The sequence below is a fragment of the Coturnix japonica genome, chromosome 3 (genome assembly GCF_054131305.1).
Source record: "Coturnix japonica strain WE chromosome 3, WE-NBRP24, whole genome shotgun sequence".
NCBI classification, from domain to species: Eukaryota; Metazoa; Chordata; class Aves; order Galliformes; family Phasianidae; genus Coturnix; species Coturnix japonica.
The window spans coordinates 63,674,651-63,688,520 of NC_140665.1; the positions used below are offsets into that span (position 1 = coordinate 63,674,651).

The following is a 13,870-nucleotide window of genomic DNA, read 5'->3' on the forward strand; positions in this document are numbered from 1 at the left end:
AGCTTGTTCAGCCTGGAGAAGAGGAGGCTCTGGGAGATCTCACTGTGGCCTTCCCGTACTTGAAGGGTGCTTCTAAGCAGGAGGGAGATTGACATTTTGCATGGTCTGATAGAATGAGAGGAAATGGTTGTAAATTAAAAGAGGGGAAACTTAGATTAAATATAAGGAGGAAGTTCTCTACTCAGAGGGTGGTGAGGCACTGGCACAGGCTTCCCAGAGAGGCTGTGGGTGCCCCATCCCTGGAGGTGCTCATGGCCAGGTTGGATGGGGCTCTGGGCAGCTGAGTTTCGGGATGATAACCAGCCCATGGCACAGGGTTGGAGCTGTAATGGTCTTTAAGATCCCTTTCAACCCAAGCCTCTAGATGATTCTATTATCCTGTATAACTGACCAGAGCCACTCGCGCTGACTGGTTTATAAATGATAGAACAAGTTAGGGTGGAAGGGACTTCTAGAGTCTATCTAGTCCATCATTCTGCTCAGTTTTAAACATTTCCAAGGATGGAGATGCACAACTTTTCTAGGCCGCCAGTTCCAGTGCTGGACCATAGTCATAGTGGGAAAAAAAATGTTTGATATGTTTAACTGGAATTCCCCATGTTCTGCTTTGTGTCTGCTGCCTCTTGTCCTGCTGCTACACCTCTAAGCAGCATCTGTCTCTGTCTTCTCCATGCCCTCCACTTAGGCAGCTGAAGGCAGCAGTAAGGTCCTCCCAAAGCATTCTCCTAAGGGCTGAACAAACCCAGCTGTGTCAGATGCAACTTTTTAATCACCTTGGTGGCCTGCTGCTCTCAGTCCAGTTGTCAGTGCATCCCACAGCAGAACTCTAGATAGGGTTTTCACAGAGAAATGCAAAGCATATGTTTTCTGTCACTAAAGAGAAGCAGAATTTGAGATAAATATTCTGGTGGTTTCATACTAACAACTTTGATTTTTACCTACGGTGCAGGTAATCTGAATTACTATAACATGTAACCACAAATACTGTCTTAAGTTTGCAGGAGCAGTCACACAGGGACTGCCAGATGCTTTTTTTCTCTACAATTAAAACAGTTTGGAATTCTTACCTTCTTTTTTTCTACCAAATTACTCAGCAAGCGATGTAGGAATGAGCCTCTGAATAGCACAACAGCAGCTAATCTTTCACTTTGTATTGCTTCAGCTGTCAGCACACGTTTTAGCTTGCACTTGAGAAATTACAAGCTCACGTGGCTTCTCATACCACAAATGCTGTTTTCTGACACCGTTTACGTCGTTTCTAGTGAATTCATTCCTGTTAATGCTGAAAATAAATCTCTGTCCTTTGTGAGCATTTTTAAGGCTACAACTGAAGCCTAAAAATTTGCTTTGAGTTCTAAAACCAACCTGCAGCTTTGCTTTTCAGTCCAGCTGTCAATAATGTCACTAAGAACTGTTTAGGAAAAATTGGGTGCCCTTAAGACTGTGCTTTGAAAGCAAATAAGGAAAAGCTTCATCTTTACTGGTTGGTTTTGCAGGGGTTTTGTTTTGTTTTGTTTTGTTTTGTTTTTGTACTTGTTTTATGCTCTTTTTGGTGCTTAGAGTGATTACCAGGGAGGGGTTTTACAGCAGTGCAAGAGCTGATTACTACCTCATGGTGAGCTCCTGTAAACTGTTTATGTGCAGGCTGAAGCTGGGGAAGCTGAGCCTGGCATCAATTTTGCCAGTTGTTCAGGAAAGAGACTGACTTGCTTCCTCCAGTAAAACTATTGCTTTCCATTTCTCCTCCTTTTGGACGTCCTCTTCAAGAGTGGTGAGGGAACTAGTGATGCTATACTTAGAATCATAGAATCACAAGGTTGGAAAGGACCCACAAGATCACCTAGTCTAACCGTCCTCCCATTACCGTAGCTACAACAAGCCACTAAACCATATCTTGTAGCTCCTCATCCAGACACCTCTTGAACACTGCCAGGGATGGTGACTCCACCACCTCCCTGGGCAGCCATTCCAGTGCCTGACCACTCTCTGAGAAAAAGTTCCTTCTTGTCTAGTCTAAGCCTCTTCTGGTATAACCTGTGTCCATTTCCTCGGGTCCTGTTTGTTGCCTGGGAGAAGAGACCAAGCCCCTCCTCATCACAACCTCCTTTCTGGAAGTTGTAGAGTGCAATGAGGTCTCCCCTGAGCCTCCTCTTCTCCATGCTAAACAATCCAGTAGTATGCTTGCCACCATTTCCTGGCTAGTATTTTAATCCCACTAAACTGAAATTACCTTTGGAGTAGCTGTGTTCCTAGAGGGCACTGCTCCCAGCAGTATTCACATGGCTCTGCCCTTCAAACAGCTGGGTCCTCCCCATTCTTGAAGGTCACCATGTTGTTTGCTTTGACTGCTGCCTGGTAACATCTGTATTTCCTCCACACAGTATTTACCTGACAGCAGCTGGTATGAAGCAGTAATGGTGGCCTTCCTTCACAGCACACCCTGTTGTGGTTCAGCAGCTCCAGCAGAGAAGCTGTGCAGCATTTCCTCTCCACCTATTTGCTGTGAAGCTCTTTGGCATTTGTGTATTCAACAAGTGTTAGTCTTTCCCCAGCTTCTAGCTGGGTGCTGCTGCAGTCATTGGGCTGTCCCATTGCATGGGTCTGGCTCTCCTGCCAATGCATCTTCATTTCAGCCTGAGAAGTGAAGGCCGTGAGGTAACCTGATAGTGGCCTTTCAGTATCAAAGGGAAGATGGAGGAAAGAAGGGGACAAACTCTTTAGCAGAGTCTGTGGTGTTAGGGCAAGGGGAAATGGCTTCAAGTTCAAAGAGGGTAGATTTAAGTTGGATTTAAGGAAGAAGTCTTTTATAGTGAGGGCATTGAGGCACTGGAACAGGTTGTCCAGAGATCTGGTTGATGCCCCATCCTTGGGTACATTCAAGGTGAAGCTGGATCAGACCCTGGGCAGTCTGACTTAGCTGTGCATACCTCTGTTCATTGCAGGGGAGCTGGACTAGATGATCTTTAATGGTCCCTTCCAACTCTAGAGATTCCATGACTCTATGTGGCAGTTCTCACTCAGTGTTGTGAACAAATCCCATCTGCCTCTCTCAGCCTCTCCTCGATGCTGTCTTAGACTGAAAGGAGCTGCAGTGGCAGCAGGCACAGCTGGTAAAAACATCTGGAAAGAGTGAGCCCTCAGAACCAGGAAGGAAAGCTTGGGCTTGTGTGTCAGGGCACGTGTGCACGTTCCAAAGATCTCCATGTTTCCAAGAACGTCAGCTGCACACTCTGCGAAAGGATCATCTTTTCAATGTACTGTATACTGCTTGCACCTGCCATGCTCTCCCTCACTGTAATCCCCACTCTCAGACAAGTGCAGAGCTGTGTGAGCAAACTGCCCCATGAGCTCTTAGCTCCAACAAGCCATTCACAGCCATTAAAGTACTAAGTTTTCAATACAGTATCATATATATATATATACAAATATATCAAATGCATATTAACATACACATTAATATAATTATATATATATTATATATACATTAATATAATTATATATTATATATTCATTAATATAATTATATATATTATATATAAAGAAAAAGAAATAGGAATTGGTCTTATCTATGTACAGAATTAAATTTCAGGAACAGTGAGTATAAATTTAAGCAAACTTAGGAAATAATGGCAACAATTTTTGGTTTCAAAACAATATGCAGTTGATCACTTTGTTTTTATGTTTTGTAATGCAACAAGGAGGACAGAAGCATTTTAAAAGCCCAAACAAACTTCAGTATATAGAGAATAACGTCGACCAAAGAGAATACTTTTTGAAGTGTACCTTATTTTATATTTGACTCTGGGTATGTTGCTTCACTTTGGGCTTTATATAGGGCTACTACAGAAGTTTGGCTGGAGCACAAGCCATATGATCATTCTACTAAAATTAGGCTCAGCTTGTCACAGGCTGCAGAAGCTTTGGAGCCATCATGCTGGCCTAAGGCAGGAGGAAGAAAAGGGCTCCCTTTTCCCATTCCTTTCCTTTGACTCTCTCTTTCCTTGTGGAATCAAACAAGCAGCTGTAGCTGAATCCTCCCACGTGCTGTGTTTAGTTAGAGTCGCTCCTCAGCTTGTTCTCTGTCACCTCATGTGTGAGTGCAAATTAAAGCTCTGTCTCTATATGGGATTTTAATGTGTCAAAAGTGATTTTTTTTTCCTATTGGAAACATGAAAAAGCCAGTAGCTTCCTCTGTAACACATGACCCAGCACAGGTGAAGGAGCAGAAACCCCAGCTGAGCCCATGGCCAGCCCACAAACTGCATTTGTGTGGGACGGATGATTTAGCAGAAAGCAACCAGACCTGCGAGGGCAGCAGAAAACTTTGCTGCGGTAGCCACGACCCCTCCAGAACTGCTTTGTCAATGCACTGTGCTGCGTTCAGCACAGGGACCATGACCTGGCATGCTGCTGCAGCGTCCTGCCGGGAGCTTCCTTGGGGCAGATGCTTCTTTATCAAGGGTGGTACTAAGCTGTAAATCTCACTGCTGTGGGACTTATTCATTTGGACAAAAAGTAAATGAATGCACACTGAAAAGATCCACTGAGGGGGAACTGAGCACTGAAGTACTGCAAAACCCCAGAGCAGCAGCTCAGGGAGGGCAATGGGGAAGCACTGGTACTGTGTGATCATTCCCTAACTTTCTGTAGAGTTCTACAGGATGTACATGTACTGTACACAGGCTCTGCTGCCCCTTTCCCTTCCCCCCCCCCCTCCCCCTCCCCTCTTCTTTCCTCCCTGCCCTTGCTGCGTTGCCGTGGTGCTGAGCCCTGTTGACAAAGAGTTGCCATGGATGGTGAGTGCCTGCCGGTGGTGGTGGAGGTGACGGGGCTGCTCCGGGAACCAGCTTTCCATGTGGCCAAGTGCACAGCAGAGGTAAATGGGAGCAGTGGGGAGCATTGGAATGAATGGAACTGGGGTGGGAGGGCCTGGGGGCCCCAGAGATGCTCCACGGAGCTGGGTGTAGCGGGGCAGTCCCACACAACAAACAGTAGAGCCATGCACAATGAAGACCTGCCTTGTACCACATCCTCACCCCGGGGCTCAGTCACCTACGGGACTGCAGCTATTGATATGCCTGCAGAAATGCAGCTGATGACACTCAGAGATCTTTGAATGTCTTGCTACTTGCATCTATCACACGTGGCAGGGGATGAGAGTGTAATTCATATTTCTGAAGCAGACATTCTTACAAAATCACCCACAACATTTGTGAGCAGGTGTTCAGAGCAGTTTGTGCTTCTGCAGGTGCCAGGAATTATGCCAGTGGAGGACAGGTGTGGTGCAGCCATTGGACTTTGGCTTTGGCTCAGGTTGTAATTAATTAGGGAAGTGCAAGCATGGATAGGATGGATGGGTGGACTATTATACTGCTTGTAAGCAATTTCTTTTTCCACATTTGGTATATCTAGGCACTGAAGCTGAAGTTTCCAAGCAAGTTTGCAGATCCTGTAGTACATCCTTTATTTGAATTTGCATGGAATGAATATTTACAAAAGAAAAAGAAGGTAATTGTTGAAACTATTAGATAGGTGCATGTCTATGATTAAGTGGAATTTGGCTCATGAGTAATAGAATATCCTGAGTTGGAAGAGATCCATAAGGATCATCAAGACCAACTCCTGGCTCCACACAGAATTCCCTATATGTTTGAGCATGTTATGCAGGAGATTGTTCAACTGCAGCAAACTCAGCATTGTGACCAGCCTGAGTAGCCTGGCAGCCTGTTCTGTGCCTGATCACCTTCTCATGAAGAAACTCTTCCTAACACCCATCACGACCTTCCTTAACACAGCTGCATGCCTTTTTCTTGGGTCCTGTCCCTGTCACCTTCTTCCTGTGAAGGAAGGGACAAGCAACTTGGGGAGAGTACAAATAAATTGCTAGGATATGCAGGGAGAAAGTTAGAAAGGTAAAAGCCCAGCTTAAATTCAACCTGGCCACTGTAGAAAAAGAACAAAAACCTTTTTTACAAATGTATTGACATAAGAGGAGGGCTAAGGAGAGAAAATCTCCATTTTCTACTGGATGTGGCAGGGAACGTGACTGATGAGAATAAGGAAAAGACTGAGGTTCTCAATGCCTTCTTTAGTTCTGTCTTTAAAAGTCAGACCAGTTATCCTCAAGGTAATCTACCCCTTGACCTGGAAGTCTATGACAGGGATTCAGGTGGAAACCTATTGTTCTACCTGGACTGTCACAAGTTCATGGGGCTGGATCCACCTCCCTTGCTGAGAGAACTGGTGGAGGTGATTGCCAAGCTGCTTTCCACCATCTGTCAGCATTCTTGGAGAGGTCCCAGAGGGTTGGAGGCTTGGCAATGTGACTCCCATCTACAAGAAGGGTCATAAGGAGGATCTGGGGAACTATAGGTCTGTCAGCCTCACCTCAGCACCAGGGAAGGTTATGGAAGCAGATCATCTTGAGCAAGATCACTCAGTTATGTGTGAGACAGCTCAGGGATCAGACCCAGCCAGCATGGGTTCACAAGAGGCAGATCTTGCTTGATCAACCTAATCTCCTTCTATGATTGAGTGACCCATGTGGTGGATGAGGGAAAAGCTGTTGATGTGATCAACCTAGACTTCAGCAAAGTCTTTGACACTGTCTCCCACAGTATTCTCCTGAAGAAGCTGGCAGCCCTGGGCTGGAGGGGATTGACTGCACCCTCAGTAAGTTTGCAGATGACACCAAGTTGGGAGGAAGTGCTGATCTGCCTGAAGGCCCTTCAGAACCTGGACAGGCTGGATCACTGGGCTCAGGCCAGTGGGATGAAGTTCAAAAAGACCAAGTGCTGGGTTCTGCACTTTGGCCAAAACAACCCCAACTGACACTACAGGCTTGTGGCAGAGTGGATGGAAGACTGTGAGGATAGAGTGGACCTGGGGGTGTTGATCAATGCTTGGCTGAACATGAGCCAGCAGTGTGTCCAGGCAGCCAAGAAGGTCAATGTCATCCTGGCCTGTATCAGATATAGCGTTGCCAGCAGGAGCAGGAAGTGGACTGTCCCTCTGTAGTCAGCTCCGGTCAGGCTGCATTGTGTTCAGTTTTGGGTCCCTCATAAAAAGAAAGGTACTGAGACCCTGGATCATGTCCAGAGAAGGGCAAGGAAGCTGGTGGGGGGTCTGGAGCACAAGTCTTATGTAGAGCAGCTGAAGGAACTGGAATTATGTAGTCTGGTGATGATGAGGCTCAGGGGAAGACTTTATTGCTTTCTACAACTCCCTGAAAGGAGGCTGCGGTAGGGTGGGAGCTGGCCTCTGCTCCCATGTAAGCTGTGATAGGACAAGAGGTAATAGCCTCAAGCTGAGCCAGGGGAAGTTCAGGATGGATATTAGGAAAAATATCTTCTCCCAAAGAGTGGTCAGATGCTGGAATGGGCTGCCCAGGGTGGTGGTAGAGTCACCATCCCTGGAGGTGTTCAAGAAGTATTTAGATGTTGTACTAAGGGACAGTTTTTGAGTGGAAAAATTTTTGAGGGAAATATTCATGGTAGGTGAATGGTTGGACTGGATGATCTTTTCCAACCTTGGTGATTCTAAGAGCTCAGCGGGGCCCTTCCACATGCTGTGAGGAGCTGCAGGCCACCATTTGGGTTCCCCTCAGCATCTTCTGCTCTGGGCCAAACAAACCAAGAGATCTCAGCCACTCCTTGCTTTACTCCTTGCCCCAGTTGCCCAGCTGCCATGCCAATGCCTCTTTCCCTTCCAGCACACCTCACCAAAACCCCTGCTGCAGACCCTCTGTGTTGGCAAGATTTATGACTTTCAAAGTAGGAGAAGCACAAAAATACCACAGGCCACCCTGCCTGTTGTACAGCATTACCAATTGCATCTTTACTGAATGTGAAAATAAGCCCTTGAGGCTTGTTCTTTTTCTGCCATGCAGGAGCTGAGAGGTGAGGTGTGGGGATTTGCCTCCCACGTGATGTGCTTCGTTAATGGATGGCTGCTGGGTGATGAGAAGGACCTGCTCGAGTGGGCCCATTTCAAATGGGGCTATCGCGATTTTAAGCCTGCAGCCCTTTACCAAGCAATCACTGAGGATTTCTACACCAAACACATGAAGAACAACCAGGCAAGTAATGTGGTTTTCTAAGAAGAGGGCAAGGTGTGCAGTCAACTGAATGTATTATCACAGAATCTCAGAATTGTATGGGCTGGAAGGTACCCGTGGAGATCACTGAGTACAACTGCCTGCTAAAAGCAGGTTTCCTACAGTAGTTACCCAGGAAAGCATCCAGGTGAGTCTTGAGCATCTCCACAGAAGGAGACACCACAGCATCTCTGGGCAACCTGCTCTATTGCTCTGTCACTCTCAGAGTAAAGAAGTTTTTCTTCACGTTCATATGGAAAGTTCTGTGTTCTAGTTTGTGCCTGTTGCCCCTTGTCCTGTCACTGTGTACCACCAAAAAGAGCCCAGACCCATCCACTTGATTCCTGCCCTTTAGATATTTACAGGCATTGATAAGATCCTCCTTCAGTCTTCTTTTCTCCAGGCTGAACAGTCCCATGTCTCTCAGCTTGTCTTCATAAAGTAGATGCTCCAGATCCCATATCATCTTTGTGGCCCTCCACTGGACTCTCTCTAGTAGTTCCCAGCCTTCTTCAACTGGGGAGCCCAGAACTGGACATTGCACTCCAGATAAAACACAGTACTCAGATGAAGCACAGCAGATAGCGCACTGCTTCCATGTGGATTGGAGAATTAAGGGCAAAGAGCAACTGTCCCTTATAGTGGGGAGATGGATATTCTTGCTAAATCATTTATCCTGCCTGTATCATACAGGTCACAACAGGCACACAAGGTGAAGCTGGCCCTAACACTGCTAGGATTATTTCTGCCCAGAAGAGTGGAACATCCTTTGCCTTTTTGTTTGTTTAAACAAAGCAATAGGAATACAGTTCTGTACTGACCATCCCATAGATGTGCTGAGATGGCTCACACTAAGCTGCTGGCACTGACTTGCATTAGAAAGCAAGAGCTGCACTGAAAGTTGGCCTTCATCTCACTGGATTTGTTTTTCTGGCTCAAACAGCACGTGTTTGTGTTTTTGGACATAGCCATTGGGGAGCAGCCCATTGGGACACTTCTGTTTGAGGTAAGTGGCTGAGTAGAACAACAAAAGCAAGGAGTAACGATACCAAACATTGGGTTTTCACTACCTAAAAGAAGGGAGGCTGAAATCTGGACAGCTGATGCCAGTTATGAATTTCACATTTTTCCTCTCGCGCTCATTTTACAGCTCTTTTCTGATGTATGCCCCAAAACCTGTGAGAATTTCCGTGCTCTGTGTGAAGGAGGAGTGATGTCTCCCAGAAGCGGTAAAGAGCTCACTTACAAAAATTCCTGTTTTCATCGGCTTGTAAAACCCGTGTGGATCCAAGGAGGAGGTGCGTTTCCAAATATCCTGAGTATATCTGGGTCACAGCATGGGTTATAGTCCAGGAAGATGTAACCAAACTATAGCTCATCTCTTATTAAGAGCAGGATAAGATCTTAATACATATGAAAACTAGGAAGTATTTTCTCCTTTAGCCATCTCACTCTCTAGAGGAAATGTGTAGATAACTTTTTATTACCCAAGACTTCTTCAAAAGATCTTTCACTAAGTACTTAGAAAACTAAATGAAAACATTAAAACACTACAAATATCTACAGGAAAACATATTACTTGTTTTATCGAGAAGATTAACTTGCAGAGGCATTTGGTCAAATCTCAGAGCCGTGCCAGATATGCTGGGAGCTGCCTGAACAGCAGAGCCATGCCTGGAGTCAGGCACTGTATATTGAGGGGAAAAGCACTGTGAAGACCTCATAACACAGGCTGTCTGACACCCTGAGGGAGGAAAAGACAGAGCTGTATCAGAAAAGATTGCCTTCATTACTCACTCCCCTTTGGTCAATCATCTGTCTCACCTACCTGTATTTCTTACCCATGTTTGCCCCACTTGCTCCAAGTGGGACTGCTCAAATCCATCTTTAGTTTATACTTTGATGATGAACTTTAAAAGTCCAAGAATATCTAAGCAGCTACCTATATATTCCACAAAGCAACCTAAAATTATTGCCTTGCCCATCAGAAATCTTTTTCCATTTCTCTTTCACCAAATCATTTTTTCCCAGGCAAGTTAGCAGTATTAATCTGCCATAACGTCATAGGTGCATCTTCCTTGCTCTAACCCCACTCAGTGCAATCGATGCCCCTCTCCCAGCCTGCCCCTACCTTGGCTGATGCAGTGATTCATGAAAAGGTCTTCTGAAAAGTCTGTTAAAATGTTGGTATTAAAAGAGGAATTTTGGCTTCCCTGGAAGATGGGCAACCCGTGTCTCCAAGCTCTGCTGGAGCCACTCAAACAATCCTGAGCCATGCCTGTGATCCATCTGACTACTGATCATTACTCCCTGTCTATCCAACAGACATAACTGGGAAAGGAGATGGAGGAGAGTCAATTTATGGTCCCACATTTGAAGGTACGTTCTCTAAATTAACTCACTGCATAAAGGTCAAATTTCAACAAAAATCAAGCTGTTTATATGATCTTACAGAATAACCTGGGGATTTCCCTTTGTTTCCCTTGAGGAGATAGTTTGATTTTCAGTAAGATTTTGGCTTAAGAACTAACTTGCAGTCTTGGCCCCTGTGCTGGATGCTCAGCTCTACCAGTCCTTTTCCCTGCCAAAATCAGGACAGAGGGTTACCTGCCTGCATCAAACTGCAAGCACTCACACAGAAGTGAGATAGCTGCAGATCATCTCTAGGCAGCAGAAATCTTTTGCTTAAATGTGTTTAAAGTCATTGAAGTGAGTTGGCTTTAACTCCAGATTTCCTGGATCTCTGGCAGCTTTTAAGGCTTGGGCACACCACAGGCATTGCCACTATCAGGTCTGCAGGTCCAGATGTGAATTACTTCTGAATCCAACTGAATGTAGAATGCCTATAATGCTGTGAAAGTCAGGAAATGACAGACGTGAGCAAATTTAACAGTAAATGTTCCCCCCTGCTGACAGAAAGTAGTTACATACAAAGAGAAAAGAACATTATTACATGCAAAATTTAAGAAAAATAACCCATGTAATTGACATAGACGTTTGGGATATTCTGTTTGGATTAATTGCTACCCATAAAGACATTTTAGGTCAGCTAAAGCACTTTCTGAGACTGATTTATGTTCTCTTATGTAAAAGCTTTCTTACTGATAATGTCACTACCAATGTTACATTTGAGCAGGCTGGGCAGCAGCCAGCAGTGAGATCAGAAGTGCCAAATGTAGCTGAAAACTTTATTTTCAAAAGCAGTGAAGAGCCCGTTTTCACCTCGAGGCCATGGGACCAAGCAAAAGCCGGCTGGAATTGAGTAGTCAGGAGGTTTTGAGCTCCGCTAGGGCTCTACTCCTTCTCCTTTTCCTTTAAAAGCCTCGCATTGCTTTTCATCCCCTAGCAAGGTGTTCACTTGGGTATGGCTGTCTATTTTAAGGCTTAGATTGCTTTCCAAGTTCTTCCTGCCAAACTATTTACAGTGAGGGCAGAGGACAAATATCTCTGATATCTGCAAACAGTGACAGATGCCTCTGTCAGATGGTGAAACTTTTCTGCAAAACTGAGTGGCTGGCACGCCTCCGTTCACTGCAATGCCTGCTGAAATTAATGGGCCGCAGCTACATTTTACTGTGAGGAGCTCAAAGTACTGAGGTAATTACAGAGAATCACTTGGACAGGAGCATAGCACAAAGCATTCTAATCCAAATTTAGACTGCTGAAGATATTTTGCAAACCACGAGTCAGCATTCGGGGAGTAACTATTCAGATAACATTTAATTACCATTTTTATGAATCAGCTTTGGAGAATGGCACTCAGAAAGGGTAAAAATAATCAAAAAGAGGGAGAGAGAATGTTAAAATCTAAATATTTTAATTGGCTTCTTTGCTTGCTTGACTGGATATTAGTGGGAAAACTTTTCAAGGAAGGACATTGGTTTATACCAGACTTTACTCACATGAGACTTGATAAGGGACTTTGTGGAAAAAGGAAAAGGGCAGAAAAAAAGACATGGGAGGTTATGGGAGCTGGAAGCAAAGAGGAACAGAGGAAGCAGTACAGATTCTGCCTTTTATCCCTGAACTATTTTCCCAGATGAAAGCTTTGCCATCCCGCACAAGGGAAGAGGAGTCCTTGGGATGGCTAACAAGGGCCGCCACAGCAACAGCTCCCAGTTCTACATCACCCTCCAGCCAGTTCCCTACCTGGACAAAAAATGTGTGGCTTTTGGGTACGTATGCACAAGCTTGCATCTGCTGCAGCACATAGGTCGCCATAGCTCTGCAAGATATGGAGGTTCATGTGATTCCTATGGCAACTGCAACATGGATGGCTCTGGCCAGGGAGAAGATGGATAAGTCATATTTGATGTATGTACTGACATCTTTTTTTCCATTTCTTTGCCTTGTCATGTCTTGATCAAGCTGGAAAACCCAATGGCAAAGCTAAGAGAGCTGCTGGGATCTCTCAAAGACAAAGGCTGAAAAGAGGTGTCTGTGTAGCTTGGTGTCAGCTGGATGTGTGTCCTAATGGGCATGGAGCAAAGCCTCTAGTTTCTGCTCAGCCCTCAGTGGCCAAGCCAAATTGTTTTTGTGAGTCTTTGTCTCAGTAAATTAATGCAGGGCTGGCTTTGTTGGGATTTTCAGCTTTTCATAAATGTAATGAGGATGATGGTTGCTCTGTGCAGTTTGCTTCAGAGAGAGAAATCTGCAGTGCTGCTTTTATGTCACTGTTACAGACAGCATTTTGGAAGGACACGAAAAGCATCACTGCCCAAGCTACAGAGAACAAGCCAAGTGTGGTGGCTGGCTGGATAGATTTCCAACGTGTGGTGTTTACTTTCGGTTCCTGCCTTGCCACCAGCTGTGTAATCTGGAAAGTGCAGGATCCTTGAGCACAACTGACCTCTGTTACAAGGCTAATCTCTGCAGGACAAGCTCTTAAGTAACATATAGAAAAACTGGAAAACGTTTTCTCCTGTAGCCATCTCACTTCCAAAACAAAGGAAAAGTTCAGATAATTTGTGCTTTTCATTATCTAAGGCTCTTTCAAAAGATCTTGAAAACTGTAAAGGTTGCAAAACATTGGACTGTTTTCAGGACTCAGGTTGGCACCGCAAAGGGAGGAAATGAAAGGCATTTCTCAGGGAAACACTTCCAGTAACTGTCATGTCTGATAACTCAATTTTTTACTTCTTTCTTCTCAGAATTAATGTCCATTCATAGATGGGCACAAGGCTTGTTTCTTTAAATAAATGTAACTGCCATAACTCAGTATTTTCATATCCCCTAGATGGCTAATTAGCAACTATTTAATCAAGAACCGATGGTGTTTTTTACCCCATTTTGAAAAATAAAGAGCAGAACTTCTTTGTTTTTGTTATGGTGGCTGCAGAGTTGGCTTCATGGCCAGGGGATATTGCTCAGGCAGCAAAGGTGAATCAAAGCTGCTATTCTTCCCTACTGCAGGCAACTGATTGAGGGCACGGAAGTTCTCCAGCAACTGGAAACTGTACCGACGCATAATGGAAGGCCCACTGTGGCCTGCAAAGTTACAAACTGTGGGACCTTCCAGCCATGATCACCAACTGGTTTGCAGCAAGATAGAGCACTGATTTCTGCTCAGCTTTCTACAGACCTCAATGGCTTTCATGTAAGATAAAAAACACTTCTTGCAAATGTGAATGTGTTGGAATTGTTATTTTGATTTAGTTTAAAGAGTTCATAGGCTGTTAAAAGCACTTTTATATGAGTACAGAGAATAAAAAAATGTGAACATAAAGTATAGAAAAACTATTCTGCCAGTCTACAGTTTCTGGATAATAGCTTAGT

General features: G+C 44.8%; 1 protein-coding gene across 7 annotated transcripts; it reads left to right on the forward strand.

Moving 5' to 3' along the window:
- The first annotated feature begins 4,595 nt into the window (after positions 1–4,595).
- On the forward strand, positions 4,596–13,831 carry PPIL6 (peptidylprolyl isomerase like 6). 7 transcript variants are annotated; one of them, XM_015858802.3, is made up of 8 exons: positions 4,596–4,876; positions 5,413–5,508; positions 7,889–8,077; positions 9,039–9,101; positions 9,246–9,393; positions 10,421–10,474; positions 12,135–12,270; positions 13,508–13,831. In XM_015858802.3, the coding sequence occupies exons 1-8, from the start codon at positions 4,790–4,792 to the stop codon at positions 13,617–13,619; spliced, it is 885 nt and encodes a 294-aa protein (XP_015714288.2). In that variant the 5' UTR covers positions 4,596–4,789; the 3' UTR covers positions 13,620–13,831. The 7 variants fall into 7 exon arrangements, with proteins under 7 accessions (XP_015714288.2, XP_085399767.1, XP_032299660.2 ...); XM_085543641.1 differs by lacking the exon at positions 13,508–13,831 and adding an exon at positions 12,464–12,607; XM_032443769.2 differs by lacking the exon at positions 10,421–10,474.
- The last annotated feature ends 39 nt before the right edge of the window (positions 13,832–13,870 follow it).